The 27570-nt window shown below is 40.1% G+C and overlaps 1 protein-coding gene across 2 annotated transcripts in view; it reads right to left on the reverse strand.

Moving 5' to 3' along the window:
• The window catches only part of LOC135221558 (gigaxonin-like), a 501126-nt gene that overhangs the window by 340684 nt on the left and 132872 nt on the right, over positions 1-27570 (reverse strand). For both annotated transcript variants that reach the window (XM_064259261.1, XM_064259264.1), the window contains exons 3-4: positions 11769-11958; positions 11260-11396 (exon numbers count right to left, since the gene is read on the reverse strand). In XM_064259261.1, the coding sequence (XP_064115331.1) occupies positions 11260-11396; positions 11769-11958 (327 nt within the window). The remainder of the gene's footprint in view (positions 1-11259; positions 11397-11768; positions 11959-27570) is intronic.

Below are 27570 nucleotides of genomic sequence, written 5' to 3' on the forward strand. Positions count from 1 at the left end.
ACAATAAGCGTATGCCAAGCCAGAGAAAACAGAATACGTCACCAATATAACCAATCCAAATTCTCGGCAAACGAGCAGAAATCCAAAACAGGGAGGAACGAACAACAGATGTTGTCCGCCCGGCCGACAGAGAAAATCTGGCTTAGAAAACGGGAATGGTTCCGGATCCCGCCACCCAGCGGCGGGAATGGTGGATCACCTGTCGCGTGTGCCGCGAGTTTTGAAATTCTGTCGGGACGACCGAGTCTATAGCTAAGTATATATCTGCTGGGTAAGTTTTCATGTACAAAAACAACCTATCGGAACCCATCAGGAGCAAAATGGTAAAATTCCACGATAACAGTAACGTATACTGTAATGAGCAAAAAGGATAATGATTTATCGTAATAAAAAAGTTGAGACTGAATACGCTAACAACAATGCATTTAAATGGCCGCCCTGAGCGACGAAACATTCGGCTCCCAGATAACATTACAATAAACAACACCACATAAAATGCACCGCTGCCCAAACGCGTACAAAGTCAGAAAAATAATACTCAACTTAGATGAAGATGCTTCTTGAAGATCAGAAGACATGACAAATCCAAAATATTAATATCACAATCAAAACACGTCTTCGGGACAACGAGTGCTATGAAGGAATATAGATCTTGGTAGAAGAAGTAGGGACGAGCAGAGGGTGACCGTTGTAACGGCTCCTCTCTGGCGAGGGATTTGAGAGAGGAGAGAACTAATTGGCTGGAGGTCTGTGGTAGTGGCATCCACTCGCCCCGTTTTTATACCGACACCTATGTAGGTGATCGATCCAGAGGTAGTAACTCTGGCATTCCATATGGTTTTTTTCTCTGGTATATTTAGCAATATTTATACCTTGAAATGAGTGCTATAAGGTACATTTCACTGGGCAACACAGGCCAATCCCAGAAAAAGGCAAATTAAATCACAAGTGGAACACTGAAAGTAAAACAAGTATGAAAGTTAATCACACAAATTGTTAATGCAAAAACATGAAAACAAAAATTGTGTAAATGCACCAAGTTTACCTCAGTATAAAATGTGAAAAAACTAAGAGATTATAAACACAGAATATAAAAAAAAAACTTCAAAGGAATTAAACAACTCACAAAACACAGGAATTTAAATATGAATAAATGAAATATATTCACCAAGTATTTTAAGCTTAAACAATTCTCAAAATAGAAAATCTAAATGCAAAATAATAAAATAAATTCATCCAAGTACTTTAAGTCGACTTACAACTCTAAAAATATAACTTTATCTTGTATGTACTTTAAAATTTTGATTTTGCCTATCACCTAGCCTAGGTTATTGTTCAAATCAATCTAGATTATTAATTTCATTTTAATGGTATGCATGTGATAGCCTTCAGTATTAAGACAATGCTTAAATATACAGGCTATGTAAAAAGAGAATATGTCTGTAGCCTTTTATCTAATCATAAGGTCTTTGTCCTAACAAGATATGTCCCCATATCTTACCTAAATTCAGGTTATTTTTCTGGGCTCAGCCCGTGTCGCTTCGTGAAATGTCCCTTTAGCACACATTTCTAAGGTAAATTATTGCTAAAATACCAGAGAAAAAGCTAAAATGGAAATGTCAGAACATTCTGACTCGCTCACCTTATATAAAAGGTGTCGGTATGGTTTCTGGGGCGAGTGAAACCACTACCACAGGTCTCTTACTATTTAGATCCATCCTTTTTCGAAATCCCCCTACCTGAGAGGGCCGATGCAAGGCCCGCCTCCAGCTACTACTACTATTAGCGCCCCTGACGCCACCACCAGCGCCGCTACCGGTCATCCTTTTCGTTAGCACCATCCAGTTCGCACATGTTTTTCTTCGTTCTGTGTTTTTGTGCTTTCCTTTTGGATTTAACTCATCATGGAACGCCAAGCCATCGCTGCATCTAAGTTAAGTACTGCTAGAAGTGTTTCACCTATTTTTAGCCTGCCAGGGGCCCGTTTAACCAATTTTATTTAGGTTATAAGATGGCGTCCCCTTTGGTTTTGTTGCCGAGTCACCTGGCGCGGCTCGCCCCACGTGTTTCATTATTTCGTGCTTCTTCGGTCCTCTATACCGTTGCAGCTCAAATATTTAAGCAGTACATACTTTACATTGTAATTTTGCAGCTTTGCCGTATTATTTTATGCTTTGCCTTTCACGGGGGTTCCTTGAGCTCTCTTGAGTGCGTAGCCTACATCGCTCCTTAGCTCAGTGTTCATGCATGCATGTTCCTTTGTTTTAGGTCTGTGATAGGCTCCCTTTGGACATACGTCCTTCCTTATAGTCCTGACCACCCTGGCCACCGCCCTACGTTCCTACGTATTGGCATAGGCCGGCTCCCTGAGTCGTTAGTCGTCCTTCCTTCTTGGTTGGCTCGTCTAGCTTCCCCAGGACTACGCTTTCTCTTGTCCTATTTATTTTTTTTTCCTCCCCGTGTTTTGTTAGGCTGTTTTGTATTCATGCTTTTTGAGACGGTTAGAGGTAGCCTAGGCTACCTCATTCCGCCTGGCCTGTCTCACCGTGTGGCTCACACCACGTCCGCGACGAAGCCAGGCAATCGCCATGGGCCACCCGGCGTCTGTTCCCTAAGCTTCCTCCCCCCCTCTAGGGAGGAGAGTACTGCTCGTTCCCATTGCCCCTGGCAACCATCCGAGCTTCCTCCCTTTTTCCCCCCTCTCCACGTGGGGGGATACGGGAGTTAGCAAAGGGGACACCCAACGCTGGCTCAGCTCGCACCGCTCTCACCCTTCGGTACCGAGGGGGCTCCCCTGTGCGGTCGGGTCTCGGCTGTCTCGGCTGGCCACCTGGCTCGGCTGTGCTTGGACCTCCTCGGCTTCCGAATCGAGCTCTCTCTCACCCCTAGTCACCATCCCTCCATCCCGCTCCGGCGGATTGGGGCCCCGGCTCCGCCAGGCCCGAGGTTTGGTGACTGCAGAGGAGCTCTGCCATGTGTTTATTCCTTTTGCATGTTTACTTTTGTTTTATTATTGATTATTTACATTCTTTATATATGTTTGCTAAGTTGGCGGAGATCCCGCTCACCATCCGGGTTCATCACCTACTTATCTTGATATCTTTTTACGGCGGAGTCACCCTCCCCCGCCATTATTTGCTGGCCCCCGCCTGCTCCTCCCCCGCCGTTCTCGTACTCCTCATTCCGGCGTATAGATTAGGTAACTCTGCTTCTGTGAAACTTCGTCCTCTGGCAACACCGGAGACGCACTAAAGCTAGTTTGCCAGTTCTATCGGACACCCACCACTTTACACGGCAGGAGAGCAAGTAGAGGCCGAGCTTTATTCTATCAAGTAACTCCAGTGTACTCCGGTGTTATGATATATCACTTCTTGGACTTAGTCCAACTAGTTAGTGTTGATACTCATGTATCTGTTCACTTACAGGCCACCCACTGCCAGGAATCAGGCTGTAACGCTGTCCCACAGGACCTCTGTGGGCACGAGGTCTGCCGGACCCACGCTACCTGCGCCATCCGCTATGGGGAGCTAGCTGTCTGGCATCACAAGAGTCGCACCATTTGTTACGAATTGGTGGACCAGGTTACCTCCGGAGTAAGTATTTTCCCGGATACTAGGTTTTCTCATATATGATTTTGGCCTATAGTATATGCAATTCTTCTAAGTGGTATATCATTACAGTTGATAATATAATTTAGTTTTAAGTAGCTTAGTATTTATACTGACCCTCTCTTTCAGACTGCTCAAGCGGTCAGGGACGCCGCCCAAACCACCCTGAAGGCCTGGGTTGGCGGATTCGGCCGTAATGTGACCAAGGGGCAGCCCTATATTCTTGACAAGAAGATGGTTGCTCTTGTCTTCCCCGGCTGCAAGGCGACTTCTTACGTCGACCCATAAGCGGCGGCCCCTTACATCGCCGCTATCCAGGAACAAGTGGCTCAAGCTTTGGAGGAACCTGGAAGCCAAGAGATCATGCAAGAAGTGGCAACTCTCAATTTGGACCTCGAGCCCATGGCGGTAGAGGCAACAGGTAGGAGGTTGAGTGAGGCAGGTTTGGTAGGGGCTCAAGGTTTACCCTTGAGCCATTCTAGATCTTCTTCCCCTGTCCCTTCTTCTTCTTCCTTCCAGGGATTCTCTGAGGATGGGCAATCGGTTAGACCGAAGTCCACCCAGGTGATCCCTAAAGTTAAAAGGGAAGCACGAGGTAAAGACGCTTCATAAGACTCTGTCCAAGAAGTCTACTTCGGGCAGCTCTCAGAAGTCTCCGGCTCACCATCCCGGAGCAGAGAAGCCCAAGTCTTCTTCTTACTCGAAAGGGTCCAGAGGAAAGTCCTCCAGAGACAAGGCTCAGCTCCTACCTGACCCTGAGCCTTCAACCTCAACAGGAGCACGTCCTAAGACTCCCAGGGAGAAGCAGGAACCTAGTTCCTTTGACTCGGACTCATTTACTGCAAACATTATGCAGCAAATGGGTAGTCTAGTAGGGAACTTGATTCAGGACAAGTTCCAAGAGATGCTTTCACACATCTCTTCTTCCTTTGAGGAGTCAGGTCAGTCAATCCGGGCCATCTCGGAGAGGCTGGCCAACCAGGAGAACCTCATAGCAGGTCTCCGGGAGAACCCTACGACAGGTCTACCTCAGCCCAGTATGGCAGCCCAAGCCATGCCGAACTACAATACTCTCCCTCCTTACACAGCGAGCAATCCCTGGAGGATATCGTCGTATGCCCCCTTCAAGGACGGGATGCTGACATTGGCGGACTGTGGAACTCGAAGGATTGAGGACTTTGAGTTCCACCCAGCAAACCTGCAACCCCCCTTCATTGGTTACGCCTGCCTTACGGAGGCAGCCATGAGGAGAGAGGATAAGATCCCGAAAGAAACCGTCATCTTCGGACGGGATCAAGCCCAACGTGACTGGCTAAGAAGCCTAGAAGATTGGGACTGTACCAATAATAGGATTCAAGCGTTTAAGAGCACTTTCACCATGTTCGTAGTGGACGGAGAAACTCCCATCCCGTTCACTACGAAGGTGGCGGAGTTAACGATGCAGGCCGCTATGAGAGACGAACCGATGCCGCAGCTCCGGGAAACGGAGCCAACGTCACTCCTTCTTCCTGGTATGGAAGATCTATGGGCGGATCTCCCGGCCACCTTTTCGGTCGGGAAATTGAAGCCGGACTGTGTTATCACCCAGTTCAGTGAATGGCTTCCTAGACTTCCAGACAATCTCATTCAGGCCGAGTTTGATGCTCGAACGAGACTATCCAGATCCCTCAATACTCTGGTCATGACAGAGGTTTCAGCCGTTACTTACGGTGAGGAACCTTTGTTCAAGTTGATAGCCAAATCACATTTACACACAGTACAATGTGATTAGTACGACTTCATCGTGGCAAGGCGTAACTGCAGGAAACATGTTCTGCAGGAAGCCACCATCCGTCACGAACCAAATAAGTTACTGGCGGCTTCGATCTGGGGTGCCGACCTTTTCCCAGAAACGATCGTCAATTCGGTGCAATATGAGGCGACAAGACTCAACCAGAGTCTTAAGGTTCGCTGGGGACTCTCCAGTAAGAGGAAACCTGAGTCAACTTCTTCGTCCAAGAAGGCCAAGAAGCCTAGGAAATTCCAGCCTTTCCAGGTTCCTCAGCAACAACAAATGGTTCAGGCAGTGCCAGTCTCTCAAGTGCCGCAGCCATCTACATCAAAGGCACAGCCTCAGCAACAGTTTCTGCTGCTGACCCCTCAGGGTCAAGCTTCCACCTCCTTTGCTGTCTCCCCGGCCTTCAACCAAGTATTTGAAGGCCAATCGTTCCAACCTTTCAACAGGTTCAGAAGGGGTAGCAGGGCTAGAGGTGCCTTTCGCCAGAGAGGCGGCGGAAGAGCATCCAGCCGAGGTAAGCACTTACGAGGAGGGCGTGGGTCTCGCCCTGCCCCGAGCCAGTGAGAACCCTCAGGTAGGAGGGAGACTGTTCCTCTTTCGTCATAGATGGAGGTTCAGCAGCTGGGCACAGAGCATTGTGTCCAAAGGCCTAGGGTTGAGCTGGACCAAAGGCCCTCCTCTATCCAAAGTCTTCTATCAGCGGAATTGGTAGAGTATGCCCAAGAACTCCTTCAGAAAGGAGTAGTGTCAAAAGTCAAGCATTTAAAGTTTCAAGGTCGCTTGTTCAGCGTGCCAAAGAAAGGCTCAAACAAAAGAAAAATAATTCTAGACTTATCCCGTCTAAACTTATTCATTCGCTGTGACAAGTTCAAAATGCTGACTATCTCGCAGGTGGCGGACTACTTCCCTTCCCCGTGGGGCCATCACCACCTCTATCGATCTTACAGACGCATACTATCATGTTCCAGTGGCAAGACATTTCTGCCCGTACCTAGGTTTCAGGCTAGGGAACCAGACATTCTCCTTCAAGGTAATGCCCTTCGAGCTCAATGTAGCCCCCAGGGTCTTCACGAAATTGGCGGAGACAGTGGTTCAACAACTCAGGTCTCAGGGAATAATGGTAGTTGCGTATCTGGACGATTGGCTCGTTTGGGCCACAATCATCGAAGAATGCCACAAAGCGACGGTCAAAGTAATCCAGTTTCTGGAACACTTAGGGTTCCAGATAAACAAGACCAAGTCCCGGTTGACACCGGACTCTTGCTTTCAGTGGCTGGGCATTCAGTGGGACTTGAACTCACACACACTATCAATTCCGTCGTCAAAGAGAAGAGAAATAGCCAAAGCAACCAGACAATTTCTCAAGTGCAAGCAGACATCTCAAAGGAGCCAGGAAAGGATCCTGGGCTCTCTTCAATTTGCCTCGGTAACGGACGTACTGCTAAAGGCAAAACTCAAAGACATAAACCGCGTCTGGCGCTCAAGGGCAAACAACAGGTCCCAGGACAAGCTGTCCGCTATCCCGGCAATACTGCGCAAACGCCTCAGCCCTTGGGCGGAGGTCAAGAATCTATCAAAGTCAATTCCTCTTCAATTCCCTCCGCCGGCATTAGTTATCCACACGGATGCTTCACTAAGCGGCTGGGGAGGGTACTCTCAGTACAAAAAGGTACAAGGGACTTGGTCCCTTCCATTCCGCCGGCTCCATATCAAAGTACTGGAAGCTATGGCGGTAATCCTCACCATGAAAAGACTTCAACCAGCCAGGGATCTCACATCAAGCTGGTGGTGGGGACAGTGCAGTAGTAGTACACTGCATCAACAGGGGAGGCTCCAAGTCAAGCCATGTGAACCATGTCATGATAGCCATATTCTCTCTGGCAGCCAAGTACAAATGGCACCTGTCCTCCACACACCTAGCGGGAGTGAAGAACGTGATAGCAGATGCCTTGTCTCGCTCAGTCCCACTAGAGTCGGAGTGGTCCCTGGACAGACGGTCATTCAATTGGATCTGCCAACAGGTTCCAGGGCTCCAGGTGGATCTTTTCGCCACAGAGTCAAATCACAAACTTCCTTGCTATGTGGCTCCCAACCTGGACCCTCTGGCTTATGCCACGGACGCCATGGCTATAGACTGGAATCAATGGAAGAAGATTTACATCTTTCCTCCAGTGAATCTTCTTCTGAAAGTGTTGAACAAGCTCAGGACCTTCAAAGGACGAGTCGCTCTAGTAGCCCCCAATTGGCCCAAGAGCAACTGGTTCCCACTCCTGTTGGAATTGGGTCTCCGACCTCAACGGATTCCCAATCCCAAACTATCCCAACTAGTACAAATGAAGACTGTGTTTGCTTCCTCAGGAATTCTCAAAACCCTAACTTTATGGACTTCATGAAGTTCGCGGCAAAAAGGGATGCTGATATCGATCCTCAAAACATCCCATTCCTAGAATCGGATAAAAGAGAATCGACCCTTCGCCAATATGACTCAGCTGTTAAAAAGCTAGCCATTTTTCTGAGGAAGACCGAATCTCAAACCATGACTACCAACCTGGCTATTTCCTTCTTTAGATCATCATTTGAAAAGGGTTCAGCAACTATTACTATTACTACTACTAAATCGGCACTAAAGAAAATCTTCCAGTTTGGTTTCCAAATAGATCTAACAGACTCTTATTTTTCATCTATCCCTAGAGCCTGTGCTAGGCTCAGACCATCAGAAAGGCCTAAGTCTGTGTCATGGTTCTTAAATGATGTTCTCAAACTGGCCTCAGATACTGATAACAACTCATGTGACTTTTTGCCCCTCATGAGGAAAACATTATTTCTTCTAAGTCTAGCCTCAGGAGCCAGGGTGTCTGAACTGTCGGCTCTATCTAGAGACTCAGGTCATATAGAACTTCTCCCTTCAGGAGAAGTTTTACTTTATCCAGATCGTCAATTTTTAGCAAAAAATGAGGATCCACTAATGAGATGGGCCCCTTGGAAGATTCTCCCACTTCCTCAGGACCCTTCTTTATGTCCAGTTACTGCCTTAAGAGCATATCTTACCAGAACGTCCATAAAATCCTCAGGCCCTTTATTCATGAGGGAAAAGGGTGGTACCATTTCCTTAAAGGGAATTAGGCAGCAGATATTATATTTCATTAAACAAGCCAACCCAGAATCGTTCCCCAAGGTTTACGATATTAGGGCAGTAGCTACCTCAGTCAACTATATTTTCAACATATGAATTTTGATGATCTGAAAAAGTATACAGGCTGGAAATCTCCGACAGTGTTCCAACGTCACTACCTCAAGTCCTTAGAAGCTCTTAAATTTCCAGCAGTGGCAGCGGGAAACACAGTTTCTCCTGACACTGCTTAAGTAGTATTAGTAACTTATATCTAGATCTCCTTTCTACCTGCCTCACTGACGTCCTTCCTGCGGTTCTGCCACCATGTAGCCTTTTCTATGCCTTAGGTGCCATATGTGTACTTAGTTGTGATGTTTTCCTTATTTTTATTTTAGGATTACTCACACATAACCTGAATTTTATGATATTGTATTTATCTTTAAGGTTAATACAAGTTACTGTAATTAATCTTAAGTCTGTATTATAATCACTTATAGTTCATAAGCTCATTTAGATTATAGTATTTAACCTTAATTGTTTTTATTTTTATCCTTGCAATATCTTTTATATCCATTTCTCAAGCTTGTGGCCATTTCTCTGGTACTATTTCACGAAGCGACACAGGCTGAGCCCAGAAAAGGGATTTTGACGAAGGAAAAATCTATTTCTGGGCAAGGGCCTGTGTCGCCCAGTGAAATCCCACCCTTCTTTTATTACCCACCCTTGGGCCCAAGCTTGACAGGCTAACTCCAAGGATGACCGGTAGAGGCGCTGGTGGTGGCGTCGGGGGCGCTAGTAGTAGTAGTAGCTGGGAGCGGGCCTTGCATCGGCCCTCTCAGGTAAGGGGATTTCGAAGAAGGATGGATCTAAATGGTAAGAGACCCGTGGTAGTGGTTTCACTTGCCCCAGAAACCATACCGACACCTTTTATATAAGGTGAGCGAGTCAGAATGTTTCGACATTACCATTTTAGCTTTTTCTCTGGTATGTTAGCAATAATTTACCTTAGAAATGTGTGCTAAAGGGACATTTCACGAAGCGACACGGGCCCTTGCCCAGAAATAGATTTTTCCTTCGTCAAAATCCCTTCTTGTTCACCCTTAAGGATACATAATCCTAGGTTATAGGCTACAGATACTATCTACTACAGTCTACTAGCTAACATATTCTCACTGAATCGATGTAGATTGTAGGCTACCGCCTGGTAGTCTATTGCTGACATTACTATCTGAACAGATTATCTACCATTATTAATAATTGTGGAACATTTCTTTAGATAAAACTTCCAAATAAAATGATAAATTATTCAAAACAACTTTTACTTCTACAAATAATTAATGATCGCAAATTGTAAGAAGCGCTAACGTGTACTGGCAAAAAAGCTGGTTCAAGGCTTTTTTCACACATTAAAGTCATTGTTCCATGGTCTAAAGTCAAATATTTTTAGATGGAACTTGAAATTACATGCTCAGCTTTCATGAATTTCAGTAATGAAATCAATAAGCGAATAACGAAACTCTCAGAGTTAACGATCCTAAACTGCTAGCGCTGAAGTGTACTCGCAAAAAACAACAGTTTACGGCTTTTCACTCACACAAAAGTCATTGTTCTACATTAAAAACTGACAAAATTTTTAAGTGAAACTTAGAATTGTACACTTAGCTTTCAACTTATAAGAGTCCATGAACCTCAATAATGAAATTAATATGTAGGCAAGGAACAAAATTCTTGGACCTAGCCTAACTATTATAAATCGTAAGAAGCGCAGACGTGCGCTGGTGAAAGAAGCTGATTAAGGCTTTTCACTCACAATAAATCATTGCTCTACAGTCCAAATAAAAAATCTTTAACTGGAACTTAAAATTATGCACTTACATGAATCAGTAAGTGAACAACGGACTTCTCTGAGCTCTGGTTTTCTTGTATGACTAGAGAAAGGAATGGCACCTTGGTTAGATTTTGGTCGTATGTAAACAATATGACAGTGCATATGAGTATAACCAGTTCTTCATGCGGTTTTGACGTAGTAGGAAAACTGGGTAGTAGTGTTTGCTGAGGGTAATAGAAAGTGCCCTCTTATCCTGAGTCCATTTATACTATATCATGTGTTATAATGTTTATCATTATGATACATTACCATACGACCAGTTAAGACAATTCCTTGACATTAGTCTGGTCACCATGGAGCTCTCAATAGACCACGGAAAGGGTACTCCTTGAGGATGAGACAGTGACTACACTATAAAAAATATTGCATACTAAATTACAGAAAATGGGAATTCATCATAAACCGAGTTAAATCAAGATGATAGAAATAAGTAGGAATACTTTATGAGTATGAACAAACATTCTTGTGATTATAAGAATACGGTAATTAATCACGAAAATAGTAGTACTCTGGATAATCAAGGAGAGAGTTAAAAGAACAAGTTCTTCTTCCTCATGTTCTTCTGTTCTTTGCAAACATTCTTACTGGGTGCCCAAAGAAATATATGAATGTAAACATCAACAAAAATCATGCACTATGTTACATATTAAATTAAAGACCAACTTATGAACAAATCAAAATAGGAACTGCTGCTTGGAACATAACTCGTTCGTAATTACGGTATTGTATGCCTGCACTGAGGTATGTAAGGTGGAGGTCTCAACTTAACATAACCAACTCTTCATTTATATGTCAGTGTTGCAACAGTAACTAAAGGGCTGTCTACCACTTGGGCAAATAATCAATATACCAAAGGAGGAAAAGTACATCTTACCTATGCCTAAAATGCTGGAAAATAAAATCTTGAGCAAAATGCACGAGTCTTGGGCATGAAAACTGCTGGGCAAATTGATATATTCCTAAACAGTTGTCGACGTCAGTTTTCATCATCAGGTACTGAATACACAGTTCCTATGGTAAAATAATAACTATGCATTATGTAGGAATATGTTTTGGACACAAATAAGAAATGTAGTTCTTTTGGTAAGATTTTATACTAAAAAATAAAGTACTGAAATTATAATTTACTGCACTATGTCACTGAAATAACCAATCATTATTCTGAGGATAAGTAACCTTGCACAATAACTTACATAATCAACAAATACAAAAGAACTTTCTATTACATTGTAGTAGCATAATAATCTTTTAAATATCATTCATATACATTTCAAAAATTATTTTATTTTGCATCATAACATTCTGATCCATATGCTGATAATGCTATTTATGCTACTAGCCTAGTGCCAATCCTTAATAAGTACAAATTACAGTTATAAATACCTTTAGATCATTCATAAGCAAGAGATCACTTGCTTGAAGTATATCTTGAATATTATCATTGTCAAGTGATATCTTCCCAGTGTATATATAATTTAGTATAATTTCAAAAGACTGGACAGTTATATCCAACACAGGCTCTGCAGTACTGTGAACACCATGTTGCACTTCCTCTTCAAATGTAAACAATGCTCTGTGAGAAAATAAAATAAAATATAGTTTTTATAACACAAAAGTATTCTCATCCTACTAATCCATTTCTTTATATTAGGAAATTAAACTTGAAATGCTTTGCATAAACTTCAGTGTCTTTACAGATGAAGAAACAACAGCCTTCATTGTGTACCATTTAATTTTCCTTGAATACTCAAAAGCAGAGTAGTTCCCACCATGTCACCTGCACACCCAGATTCCAAAGTACTATTCAATGGTGGTATAATCACTCTAAATGTGCCTCTCAGTGCAAAACTGTTGAGCTTGCTCCCAGATTTTGGGATTTTCTCATTCATGTCACTTTTAATTTGCTTAGCAATATCCTTTAATGCTTTGCTAATTTAATTTTCTCTTGGGTGAAGTCTTTCCCATTAAACTATTAAAATGAGAGTGAGTAAGCAATTGTCAATATTATTATGTACTATGTTAGCAAACCTCAGCTTTTGGTTTCATACCAGTTTTAGGTTGGTGTGTATATAATGTACGACTATTAGGCATCTGTTTTATTTTTCTGGAATAGTCTCATTGCATATACAGTATGTACTGTAATTTCCTGTAATTTCCTACTGCTTCAGTTAATTTTGCTAAACATTTAGTCTATGAAGACACTGCTTTCAATAATAGCGCCCAGCTATTGGGGGGGGGGGGGGGGGGGGTTCCATTCCGACGGCTTGATGATAAATGAAAATTGCCGAAAACTCAAAATCTGTGATTTTCGGCGCTTATCGCTGCCATAACCGAATTTTGGTGCCTATAACTGGTTAATGATGCCTCTGTTAGGTATGTATCGGCACTAATATGTACTCAATTGTCAGCACTGATAACTGGAAATCGGCGCATTTCAGCACCAAAAATCTCTGATTTTGGCGCTACATTAGCCCCATAAAACCAGATCACCGTTAAGCAAGACCACCATAACTGGGGACTGCCTGTAATAACTAATCATATTTCCCTTAAACGCCTATTGGACGTATTAAAAATCGACAAAAATTGTCTGTTGGGTGCTTAATCAAAGTACATATGATACATTGACACAAAAAAAGTTTTTTTAAAAATTTGCGGAAAAATAGTTATAGGCCTACTTGGCAAAAACTTTTGAATCACGCGCCTTGAGGGATACTGGGAGTTCACGGATCAAGCTGTTGTTTTGTTTACAAGCGTTACCCAGGTGCGCATGCGCGAATTGCTTTCTTCTCGCACCAGCAAGCATCAGCGACGTGTCATCCAAGAGCAATCTTGTTTTGCCGAACTTTTGCGAGTGTTTGAGTATTTGTGGTGGTACAAGATGTACGTAGAGATGTCTGAATGTCGATGGAGTGTGAAAGACGCGTTTTTCCTTTTGGTAAGGATCATGTGAGACGTATTTTGGACTTGGTTGCTGGAGAGGGACCAAGCAACCAAGATGACCTAGCTCCTCAACGCCGTTCCGTGCAGCCTCGTGTGGCCAAAAGTGTTCAAGCATCACATCGTGTGCCTTTACGAGCCCTAGGAAGCATCGGGGTGTCCTGAGGGGATTTTGTAGGCATTTGGGAGGCCTTGAACCAAAGGACATAGACGATTACTTGTTGGAGCTTGATCGGGAGCAGCTCGCAAGTCCTCATTTTGATGGCGGTTGGTCATCTATTGACGAGGACATCACTCCCGATGTTAGTGATGATGAATATTTGCCCCCAATGTCCGTACGAGGGTCACAGGCTGAATGTGAGTTTGAGTTTAGTGGCTTTAGTGCCTATGAGGAGGAGTCTGAGGAGGATTGTCGTCGTCTAGTTTTGTTGGTTAGGACGACACAGAAAGTGAGGGCCTAAGTGAGGGAGATGGGCCAGTATGGGGGGTTAGGTGAAGGCCGTTCGTCCGAGAGCGATGAGGGGTGGTTGGAGGACCCCACCCCACCTAACATGCACCCATTCACAGCAGCACCTGGGCTCACCGTACCTGTTCCTCTCACTGCTCTGGGGTTCATTCAGCTGTTACTGACACGGGAATTGCTGGAATACCTGGTAGCAGAGACGTTGTCGTATCGCTGGCGGGACTGCAACCTCACGGACATGGCGCATTTTTTGGGGCTCCACGTTTTTTTTTTTAATGATGCCTGCTGCCGACGTCAGGCAATACTGGAGGTGGAATTTTTTTTAAGTACGCCCAATGTGCCCAGCATTATGCCCCGTGATAGTTTCCTGGCGTTGGACAGGTATTTCAACGCCTTCAACCGAAGGGCCATACCCCGGAATAACCCAGAGCGCCTCATCTTGTTCCGCCCAGTGTTGGATTACATTCGTGAACGGTGCCAGTTTCTCGTGGTTCCTGGCAAGAACCTTTCTTTGGATCAGGTGAAGATGCCTTACAATGGACGTCTCAGCATAAAAGTCTACAACCCCAAGAAGCCAAAGAAATATGGTGTGAAATAATTTTTTATTACGGAGTCCGACACTGGATACGTCGTGGACTTCTGGTGTATTCCGGGGTCTTCTCCACGCTGTGTGACACTGTGTTCGGTATTGTGGATTGTTTCCGTAACCAGGGATACCACCTGTTTATGGATAACTATTATAACTCGGTATCCCTGGCCCAGGAACTGTATGAAGCAGGTGTGCATGTCAGTAGTACCCTTCGGTTGGTGAGTGGGGCCCCGAATGTCCTCAAGAGGTTTGCTAGACAGCCGCAACATCTGGCAAGAGGAGAGACAGAGTGGCGGCGGAAAGGAGCTGTCTTTGTCATCTGTTGGAAGGGGGTCCAATTCGTCCCCATGATTACGACGAGTCATGAGCCCATCCAAGAAGAGGTCGTCCAGTGGAAGAAGACACGTCAGCAGGGCCAAGTTACATATGAGGAGTTTCGTGTCTAGCAGCCTACCGTCATTAGGCACTACAATAGGCACATGGGAGGAGAACCAGGAGGTGGACACAGAAGCTCCTCAAATACATTCTTCAGTTGGCCCTCCAGAATGCCTACATCCTCTACTGTGGGTACTACAATTCGGAACTCCGGAGGTTGTCCCACATCCAATTTCTCTAGGTGGCCGGGAATACCCTCATCAACTTTAATTCTGATGAGTAGCCTTCCATCACCAGCCCCCTGCCCCGAGCTCCAGATCTGCCCCTAGAGGAAAGGGCAGATGTTAGGAGGGCCAACTTCGGTCATCCTGCTCCTGCTGCTGCTGCCGCCGCTGCCGCTGCCGCCGCCGCCACTGCTGCCGCCGCCGCTGCTGCCGCTGCTGCGCTGCCGCTGCTGCTGCTGCCGCTGCTTGCTGCCCCGCGCCGCCGCTGCCGCCGCCACTGCCGCCGCCGCTGCCCCCGCCCCTGCTGCCGCCACCCTTGATGATCCCGCCCGAGCTCATATTCTGACTCCTCATCAGATAGTGGACCCTGTGTGTCAACTGCAGAAAGGGGATCACACACTGGACCTCCTAGAAGGGCGCAGTTAGAAACGGTGCTGGTGTGCCATATGAATGGCAGAAGGAGAAACACCCAGTTCTTCTGTCGCACCTGCAATATAGCCCTTTGCAGGATCGGAAAGTGTGCCCGCAAGTACCACACTGCGGTCATATATTGGAGTGCGCCTGCCCAAGGGACAACGGAGGGCGCAGAGGACCACCAAGGGCGGGTCGGCAGCCATCAGCAGTAAGGGCGCATCTCCCTCCTCCACCTGTACCTCGTCATGTCGAGAGGGAAAAGATGCAAGACTCTTCAATGGAGGAGGGAGACAACAAGAATAGAACGAAGAGTCAGGATTATGAGTGAGTATTCTGCATTGATCTTATATTTAGTTTTTTATTATTTATTACAAGTTTTTATATATCTGTATATATATATATATATCTATATATTATATATATATATATATATATATAGATATATATTATACCTCTATTATATAATATATATATATATGGAGGATACAAAAATAAACTTTAATTATATATATATATATATATATATATACATATATATATATATATATATGTTTGTGTGTGCATATAGACCCCCCGTGAATAGTTAGAATCCGCGAATGTTTGGAACCCCTATAAAAAAGCCTTGCAAATACCAAGGTTGTAAAACCCGGAAAATACTAAATGACTATTCTCTAAAGCCCTGAAAATAGTAAAATTCAGCACAGCCCGGAATACACTAAACGAAAGGTCCATCACGCCCGAAAAAACGAAAATGGAACTTTACACGAAACCCATACAAAGCCTGAAAAGCCCCTAAAAACAGCCTATTTTGTTAGTTACAACTCAAGAAAAACACACTAAAAATTTTCCTACATGGTTTTTTAATAGTTTTATCACAAAAAGTGCATTTTATGATGAAATCCATAAAAAAAACCAGGAATTTGTGGATATTTATCATAGAAAAATACCGCGAATGCGTGAATTTTCCGCGAATAATGCAGAGAAACGTTCCCGAGAGAAATCCGCGAATGTGTGAGTCCGCGAATCTGGAGAACGCGAATACGGGGGTCCACTGTATATATAATATTATATATATATATAGATATATACATGGTACCTCGAGATACGAAAGGCTCAACTTACGAAAAACTCGAGATACGAAAGCTGCCACGAAAAATTTTACTGCTCTACATATGAAAAGTTTTCAAGATGCAAAAGGTTTCTGAAAGTCAGAGATTCGCCCGATAACAATTTTGAAACTCGCGCCGCGCGCCGCCATCTTAGTTCTAGTAGACTCGCCACCATCCTCCTGCTCTCCTATTGGTTCCTGATGCTAGCCAAGCCATGAGATTCTTCTCTCCTATTGGACAGCATCCCTCCCATCATGCATCTTACGTGGTGGCGTTCCTTCGCTCAGCCACTTCGCACCCGAAGCTTTATCGTACGCATGCGACATTCGTTCGGTCCAACGATTTCGTTTGGTATCGTAAATTCGTTAGTGATTTCGTTGTGCCACTTTATCGTGCTGTGCCACTTTATCGTACTACATACGTAACTTAATTACGTACAGTACATATAGTCATGGGTCCCAAGAAAGTTGCTGAAGTTCACAGAAAGAAGAGAATGCTTTCTATGGAGACAAAGATGGAGATAATTAAAAAGTATGAAGCTGGCTTGCGGTTGAGTGTGATCGCTAAGGAATACGGCCGAAATCCGTCGACGATAGGCACCATCCTTAAGAAGAAGGACGCCATCAAAGCAGCTACACCTTCCAAGGGCGTGACTATTTTGTCCAATAAGAGGAGCCATGTGCATAATGAAATGGAAAGGCTGCTTCTTGTATGGATCGAGGACAAAGAAATCGATGGCGATACAATAACCGAGACGGCAATCTGCCAGAAGGCCAGCACTATTTTCGGCGATTTGATTGCCCAAGCCGAAGACGACGGCGGAGAGGGTACATCAACGGCAACCCCAAAGTTCAAGGCTTCTCATGGGTGGTTCGAAAAATTCCATAAACGGACTGGCATCCATTCGGTAGTGAAGAAATTGAAATTACGTAAAGTATAAAGAAGTAAAAAGAAATGTAAAAATCAAAAATAGACAAAATAAATTTTATTTTAAGTTTTTTGTAAAGTTAAGTGTTACAGTTTTGTTAATGTGTTTTGTAAAGTTTAGTTTGTTTTTCTGACATTTTTTTATGTGTTTCGTAAAGTTAAGTGTACGTATCTGCCGTTTGTCCTCCTCCTCCTCTGCCGCCACTTTCGGAGATAGCCTCACTCGAAAGGTAAGCTTCCACATTTTACGTTACAGTAATAATATTTCTTGTACACTAATATAAACTTTATTTACAGGTTTTGCATTTTTATTCTTAATTTAGGTATTGAATGGTCCAAATTGTTGTAGTATTTCATTGTTTATAGGTCAATTTAGCTTTATTATGAAATTTACTGGGGTGTTTTTGGAGGGCTTGGAACAGATTAGCCATTTTACATGTAAAATGTGGTCCAGATACGAAAAACGTCATGATACGAAAGGCGCCTTGGAACGGATTAATTTCGTATCTCGAGGTACTACTGTGTACAGGCAGTCCCCAGGTTACGACGGGGGTTCCGTTCTTAAGACGTGTCGTAACCCGAAAATCCTTGTAAGCCGAAACGACGTTCTTGAAAACATGTCCACAGGGAAAATTTAACTAATTTGCAATTTTTCTTAGGGCCGTATCTCTAAAATTATCACTAATTTACTTTTTCATGTGCAACACTGTGTATTCACAAAATACTGTATATTTTCATTAAAATACAAGAGAGAGAGGAGAGAGAGAGATGAGAGAGAGAGAGATGAGAGAGAGATTGAAGGACATGAGAGAGAGAGAGAGAGAAAGAGAGAGATTACATAAAACCATTAAATTCGTTGACCTTTGTATGGCATTGTTAAGCTCCGAGTGTCACTGGAGTTGAATTGATACAAAAAAAGACAAAGGGAAGAATTTTCTTTTGAAATTAGTTATCGTATTATTACTACTTCTATTATTATTATTATTTGAAAATATAATAAACACGTGCATCTACATAAAATTCTACTCATCTCAGTAAGAAAGAGGAATACCCTTACAAGTGAAATGGAAGGTCATTTCATCTCTTTAAAATACGTACCATTATGAATTTTGTAATTAAAGTTTTATTATTATTATTATTATTATTATATTATTATTATTATTAAATAACTGAAATTATCAATAAACATTTTACATACTAGTACCATAAAAATTCTTTCATCTCGGTAAAAGAGACCTTACAGACCTTACCTTACCTTACATCTTGTTCGGGTTGCACCAGGTCCCTCAGTGTGAGGCACCTCTAATGTCTACCAGAGAGTTGCTAGTACATCTTCCGGTATATTTTGCATCTTCCAATCTTGGATGGTCCTGGGATGCAGTTTAGATATTTGTCGAGCTTATTCTTAAACACATCTACGCTCACTCCTGATATATTCCTCAGATGAGCTGGCAACGCATTGAATAGACGCTGCATTATCGATGCTGGTGCGTAGTGGATTAATGTCCTGTGTGCTTTCCTATTTTTCCTGGTATAGTTTTGGGCACTATTAATCTACCTCTGCTTGCTCTTTCTGATATTTTTAGTTCCATGATATTTTCTGCTATTCCTACTATCTGTTTCCATGCCTGAATTATCATGTAGCGTTCTCTTCTCCTTTCTAGACTATATAATTTTAAGAATTGTAGTCTTTCCCAGTAGTCTAGGTCCTTAACTTCTTCTATTCTGCTGTAAAGGACCTTTGTACACCTCTCTATTTGTGCAATATCCTTTTGATAGTGTGGGTACCATATCATATTGCAATATTCAAGTGGACTACGAACATATGTTTTATAAAGCATAATCATGTGTTTCAGCTTTCTTGTTTTGAAGTGGCCGTAACAACATTCCCATTTTTATTTTTTTGCTTTACATTTTGCCAACAGAGTTGCTATTTGATCATTGCATAAAATGTTCCTATTCATCATCACACCAAGGTCTTTAACTGCTTCCTTATTTGTGATGGTCTCATTATTAGGTCCCTTATATGCATATAGCTTTCTTTCTCTGTCTCCATAATTTATTGATTCAAATTTATCAGAGTTAAATACCATCCTATTACCTCTGCCCAATCATATACTTTGTTAAGGTCTCTTTGTAGAGCGTTCCTATCTTCGTCACAAGTAATTTCTCTACTTATTCTTGTGTCATCTGCGAAACTACTCACTACGAATCCTTCACATTATTGTCTATGTCTTCAATCATAATAACAAACAGTATTGCAGCTACACCGTACCTTGCGGCACACCGGATATTACCTTGACTTCATCCGATTTCTCATCGTTTGCAATAACTATCTGTTTTCTGTTGTGTCAAAATTCTTTTAACCATCTTCCTACTTATCCACGATATTGTGTTTTCTAATTTTCTTCGCTAATATATTATGGTCTACTTTATCAAAGCTTTTGCAAAGTCTAAATAAACCACATCTGTTTCATTTCCGCTTTTCATATTTTTGAATATGTTCTCACGGTGGACTAACAGTTGGGTTTGTGTACTTTTTCCGGGTACGAAACCATGTTGTCCTTTATTAAACAAATTATTTTTTATTAAATGTTTCATAATATTTTTCTTCATTACCCTTTCATACACTTTCATAATATGTGATGTTAGACTCACAGGCCTATAATTACTTGCCTCTAGTCTTGATCCACTTTTGAAAGTAGGGGTAATATATGCTAATTTGTGCTCATCATAAATCTTGCCTGTATCTACACTTTGTCTTAATAATATTGCAAGTGCTTTGCGATAGAATGAACTACTTTCTTTAACAAAATAGCAGGAATTCCATCAGGCCCTGCAGCAGCTCCATTTTTAATTTCATTAATAGCCTGGACAATATCAGCTTCATTAATATCTATGTCAGCTAAATATTCACTATTTTCATCCCTTACTTCTATATCATTATCTTCATTATCTATTCTAGGGGTGAATTCTCTCTTATATCGTTCTGCCAGTATGTTGCAAATTTCCTTTTTTTCATTCGTTAATCTCCCTTCAATTCTCAGAGGGCCTATTTTCTATTCTTCTTTTATTCATCTTCTTCGCATATGCGTATAATAGTTTGGGGTTTTGCTTGATATTTAATAGGGTTTTTTCGTTTCTTCCAAGTCCGTTTTTCCATTTTCTTTTGATTGTATAATCTTTTGTTCTGCATTTTCTATCTTACGTTTTTAGTTCGTACAAACTTTCCATGCATTTTTTTTCTTTTGCAAGACCTTTTTTCCACTTTCTGATTTTCTGGAACAAGATCCTTCTGTCTCTGGTATGCATGAATGATGTTTACTTTTCTTCTTCGGGTATATATTTTTCCACTATTTTTCTCCAATATTTTATATAATATCTCCGTATTACCCTTATGTCATCACTTACGAAAATGTTTAACCCAATCTTTGTTTAATTCTTCATTAATTTCTAACCATTTTATATTTTTTACTGTAGAAGTTGTATTTTCCATATCCTTCCCACTTTTTCATTTCTTGCTTATCTCTATTTTCACTTGCTTTGGAATGAACTGTTAATTCTATGACATTATGGTCTGAAATATTCGCATTATAACTATTATTTCTTTAACATAATTCATCTCGTCAAAAATATCTAGGTCTAAAGTATTTTCCTTTCTTGTTGCAGGTGATTTATTTGTTGAATGTTTGTATTCTAGTAGCATATCTAATAGCTTTTTCAAATTGCCTCTTATCTTCTGCACTACTATTACTCTCTTTTTTATATGTATAAGTACAACCACAATCTCCTATTCGTTCTTTGCCATTCTACGAAAGGAAAGTTGAAGTCACCAGAATAGGAGAATAGTCCAGTCTTGTGATTTCTACATATATCATCAATTTTTCAATTATTAAGTCAAACTCTTTAGGTTATTAGGAGGTCTATATATTACTATGTTCATCAATTTTTTCAGATTCAATTCTACCGCTATTAGTTCACATTCTGAGTTACTATATTTCTCATATATTTTTCCTTGTTTTTTGTCTTTCCCATATATTGCGGTTCCCCCTTGATTCCTATTTTTTCTATCTGATCTATAAGTTTGGAACCCTTTATTTTTTGATCATCATTCCCAGTCTCTTGGGAATACCAGGTTTCACTTATATTCATTATATCTATTTTCTTTTCATTTTGGGTTAGTTCTTCTAAGTACTCTATTTTTCTTTTTGAGTTACTCGTAACTAAACCCTGCGCATTCATCACTATGATGGTTTGCGTGTTTTCTCCTTCATTTAATACTGGTAGTAATAAGGATTTTCCCATGTCTCTTTCTGTTCTGGTATGTTTGTTCTTTTTTCATTTCCAGAAATTCTGACATTAAAAAAATCCAACTTTTCCATAATATTTGATCTTCCTTCATCATAATTTATTCATTTTGTGTCTGAATCTGCAATTTTCTCCGTTTCTGCAATATCCTCTTGCATAATAAATACAGTTAGAGTGTTTATCTCTCTCTCTGTTCTCTCAAAAATACTTCCAGCGAAAGAGAGGGAGGGTTACCAATATGACACATTATTATCTTGTGTGGCAAGAGAGAGAGAGAGAGAGAGAGAGAGAGAGAGATAAGGGAGAGAGAGAGAGAGAGAGAGAGAGAGAGAGAGTTAACCTTAATTAAAAGTGACATGGATAGATTAGTATGTATTGTATTTCTTTAAAATACTATCATATATGAATTTTGTAATTACAGTTATTATTATTATTATTATTATTATTATTATTAATTATTATTATTATTATTATTATATAAAGTATTAAAAACAAATAGTACAAGTACATAAAAAAATCTCTGGTCTCAGTAAATGAGAGAGAGAGAGAGAGAGAGAGGAGAGAGAGAGAGAGAGAGAGAGAGAGAGAGAGAGAGAGAGAGAGGGGGGGGGGGAATTTCAGGACCACGTGATTGCAACACTGCAGCTCTTCCCCTCCTGGCTGTCACAGAACTTGATATATCTGACAGTTTTAGTACCTGGATCTCGAGAAAAGGTTACTGGAAGTTACTTGAAGAAGACTGGGATTTCCTTCATTCTTCCATAATTTTTTAAATATAAGCTAAAATCTTACTAATTCACTATGGTATTTTCTTTAATGAATGGATATTATTGCTGTATAAATGAATATAATATTTGAAAATAGTAAATCATTTATTTATCATACAAAAAACACACATCTTTGTAGTAGAGAGAGAGAGAGAGAGAGAGAGAGAGAGAGAGAGAGAGAGAGAGAGAGAGAGAGAGAGAGAGAATTATTATTTTTATTATGTGATATCATTTCAACTTAATAAAACTTACTAATAGAGTAGTTAATCAAAAATTAATATTTGAAAATTAGTAAATCATTTTGTGTATTATAAAAATGTATTTAGTCATGAAAATAAACATCAAAATACACTAATTAGTGATTATTTTTCGTCGGAAAATACAAAGAGAGAGAGAGAGAGAGAGAGAGAGAGAGAGAGAGAGAGAGAGAGAGAGAAAAAACTGTGCTAAACTATAAAGGATTCTTATCATAGTATGGCGGTTTTTTAAAAGCGTCATAAACTCGGAGCGTCGGAAGCGTCAGCGTCGTAACCTCGGAACAAGCGTCGTAACCCAGGCCGGATTTTTCAATGAATATTTAAGAAAAAGCATTGTAACCTCGGAACATCGTAAGCCGGGACCGCCTGTGTATATATATATATATATATATATATATATATATATATATCTATATATATATATATATACTATATATATGTATGTATGTATGTAGTATGTATGTATGTATATATGTATGTATATGCAATATATATATATATATATTATAGATATATATATATATATATATATATATATAGTAGTGTATGTATATTGTATATGTATATAATGTATATATATTATATATATATAATATGATATATATATATATATATATATACTATTATCTTATATATATCTCATAATAATATATATATAATAATATTATATATATATATATATATAGTATATATATATATATATATATATATATATATATATATAAATATATATATATATTGGTATTTCTGGTAAGCAAAAAAAAAACTAACATTCTAGTAATATTTAATCATTTACCTTCATTTTGAAACAAATTGGAAGTCTCTAGTACAATATTTTGATTTATGGTGGATTTTTGAAAAAACTTTTTCCATCCCTCTCCGTGCGGAATCTCGGCCGCAAATCTCTGAAATGCTTGAGTCACTCTTTTGTAATATTTGCACCATCTTATATTAGCCATTATATATATTTCTATATATGAAAATGTGCATAATTTCATGTAGAATACAACAAAAAATAACTCATGGTTGTAGCTTTTATCATTATTTAAATATTTGCATATAAATCACAATAAATAGAAAAAATTGACATTCGGTCAAATTTGACTCGACTGAAATGGTCGAAAAACGCAATTGTTAGCTTAAAACTCTTACAGTCTAGTAATATTCAATCATTTACCTTCATTTTGAAATAAATTGAAAGTCGCTAGTACAATATTTTGATTTATGGCAAATTTTTGAAAAAAACCTTTTCCTTCCCTCCGCGCGCGGAACCTCGGCAACAAATCTCCGAAATGCTTGAGTCACATTGTTGTAATATTTGCACCATTTTATATTAGCCATTACATAGAGTTCTATATATGAAAATGTGCACAATTTCATGTAGAATACAACATAAAAGAACTCATGGTCATAAGCTTTTCATCATTTTTTAAATATTTGCAAATAAATCACAATAAATAAAAAAAAATCGACATCGATCAACTTTGACTCGACCAAAAATGGTCAAAAAAGTGGCAATTGTAAGCTAAAAACTCTTACAGACTATTAATATTCAATCACTTACCTTCATTTTGAAACAAACTGGAAGTCTCCAGCACAATATTTTGATTTATGGTGAATTTTTGAAAAAACTTTTTCCTTCCCCTCCACGCGCCCGATATCGGGGGCCGCAAACTCCCGAAATGCTAGAGTCACATTGTCGTAATATTTGCATCATTTTATATTAGCCGTTATATAGAGTTCTATATATGAAAATGTGCGCATTTTCATGTAGAATACAACAAACAATAACTCATGGTCATATCTTTTATCATTTTTTTAAATATATGCAAATAAATCACAATAAATTGGAAAAAAATTGACATTTGGTCAACTCTGATTCGACCGAAATGGTCAACAGATGCAATTGTAAGCTAAAACTCTTACAGTCTAGTAATATTTAATCATTTACCTTCATTTTGAAACAAACGGGAAGTCTCTAGCCCAATATTTTAATTTATGGTGAATTTTTGAAAAAAAAATTTCCTTCTCTCTGCACGCAGTATCTCGGCCGCAAATCTCCGAAATGCTAGAGTCACATTGTCGTAATATTTGCACCATTTTATATTAGCCGTTATATAGAGTTCTATATATGAAAATCTGTGAAATTTCATGTAGAATACAACAAAAAGTAACCCATGGTCGTAGCTTATATCATTTTTGAAATATTTGCATATAAATCACGATAAATAGAAAAAAATCAACATTGTCAAATCTGACTCGACTGAAAATATCGAAAAACGCACTTGTAAGCTAAAACTCTTACAGTCCTAGTAAGTATTCAATCATTTTATCTTCATTTTGAAACAAATTGAAAGTCTATAGCACAATATTTCGATTTATGGTAAATTTAATAAAAACTTTTTCCTTCCCTCCGCGCGCGGTATCTCGACCGCAAATCTCCGAAATGCTTGAGTCACATTGTCGTAATATTTGCATCGTTTTATATTAGCTGTTATATAGAGTTCTATATATAAAAATGTGCGCAATTTCATGTAGAATACAACAAAAAATCACTTATGGTCGTAGCTTTTATAATTTTTGAAATATTTGCACATAAATCACGATAAATAGAAAAAATCAACATTCGGTCAACTTTGACTTGACCAAAATGGTAAAAAAACGCAATTGTAAGCTAAAACTTTTACTGTCTAGTAATATTTAATCATTTACCTTCATTTTGAAATAAACGGGAAGTTTCTAGCACAATATTTTGATTTATGGTAAATTTTTGAAAAAACTTTCCTTCCCTCAGCTCGCAGTATCTCTACCGCAAATCTCCGAAATGCTAGAGTCACATTGTCATAATATTTGCACCCTTTTATATTAGCTGTTATATAGAGTTCTATATATGAAAATGTGCACAATTTCATGTAAAATACAACAAAAAATAACTAATGGTCGTAGCTTTTATCATTTTTGAAATATTTGCATATAAATCACGATAAATAGAAAAAATCTACATTCGGTTAACTTAACTCGACCAAAATGGTCGAAAAACGAAATTATAAGCTAAAACTCTTACTGTTTAGTAATATTCCACCACTTACCTTCATTTTGAAACAAACGGGAAGTTTCTAGCACAATATTTTGATTTATGGTGAATTTTTTAAGAAACTTTTTCCTTCCCTCCGATTGCGATATCTCAGCCGCAAATCTCTGAAATGCTCGAGTCACATTGTCGTAATATTTGCATCATTTTATATTAGCCATTATATAGAGTTCTATATATGAAAATGTGCACAATTTCATGTAGAATACAACAATAAATAACTCATGGTCGTAGCTTTTATCATCTTTGAAATATTTGCATATAAATCACGATAAATAGAAAAAAATGATATTGTTATAATACAATAAAGTTTCATACATACTTACCTGGCAGATATATACTTAGCTAAGACTCCGTCGTCCCCGACATAAATTCAAATTTTGCGCCACTCGCTACCGGTAGGTCAGGTGATCTACCTGCCTGCCCTGGGCGGCAGGACTAGGAACCATTCCCGTTTTCTATCATATTTTCTCTCTTCCACCTGTCTCCTGCGGGGAGGCTGGGTGTCCATTAATCGATTATATCTGCCAGGTAAGTATGTATGAAACTTTATTGTATTATAACAATATCATTTTCATACAATGAACTTACCTGTCAGATATATACTTAGCTGATTGGCACCCTTTGGTGGAGGGTAAGAGACAGCTAATATGGAATAGACAGGTAAACAACATATGTTGTAGGTATAAAAGAAAAACCTTGGTTCCTACCTGATAGGTGGTAGACTTCGTGGCTGTAGCCCGGTAGTCTGCATCACCTCAAGACTTTAGCGAGATATGTGATCTATGGCTAAGAGTTCTTGTGGGTCTGCCGATGGGTATATGAACCGCTTACTCGGCAGAGCCTGAAAGGACTTTGTCAATGGGTACTGGACCACTTCTATGACAACACACCTTATGAAGGAGCACAACCAATCCCGACCACCTGATCCTAACCACCATGTTAGTATATAGAATTGTTCTGAGTTATCCCCGAACTCATTACAAACAACCCATAACTCGAAACTAAAACGCATTCATACAAAAAATTCTCAAAAATAAATTTTAATACTCCTCTAAAAGATATCACAGAGTTCCTTACTGAACAACAGTGACTGGCCGCCAGTGCAGCACCGAGCCCTCTTTGTCAGCAGAAATCTAGAACATATCTAGTAGAAGGTATGTACAAAGTTAAGGATTGGTGTTTGCTCCCAGTACCCAGTATCGTATCCGCCGATACGAAAGGCCCCAGAGAAAAACATTTCTCGTAGGTCACGCGAACGTCTTTAAGATAGTGAGATGCAAATACCGAATGCACCTCCAATATGTCGTATCAATGATTTTCTTTAGCGACATATTCTTCTGAAAAGAGAGAGACGTCGCCACTGCTCTACTTCATGAGCTTTTACTCTTAAAAGCGGAAAAGAGTCGTCAGGACAGAACTTGTGAGCATCTGTAATGACGCTCCTTATAAGAAAGCTAATGCGTTCTTAGACATGATTCTTGTGGGGTCCTTAATCGAACGCCAAAGACTTTGTCTAGAGCCCCCATTTGTTTCTTCCTTTGTAAGTAGAACTTCAAGGCTCTTACAGGGCAGAGACCTTTCTGTTTCGTCTACCTACTAGACTCGATAAGCCTTTAATCTCGAATCTCTTGGCCAGGGATTCGAGGGGTTTTCATTTTTCGCTAGAAAAAGTGTTCTAAACGAGCAGAAGGCCGAGTCTCTGTTAAAGCCGACTTCATCTT

Source organism: Macrobrachium nipponense, chromosome 20 (genome assembly GCF_015104395.2).
Source record: "Macrobrachium nipponense isolate FS-2020 chromosome 20, ASM1510439v2, whole genome shotgun sequence".
Classification (NCBI taxonomy): Eukaryota; Metazoa; Arthropoda; class Malacostraca; order Decapoda; family Palaemonidae; genus Macrobrachium; species Macrobrachium nipponense.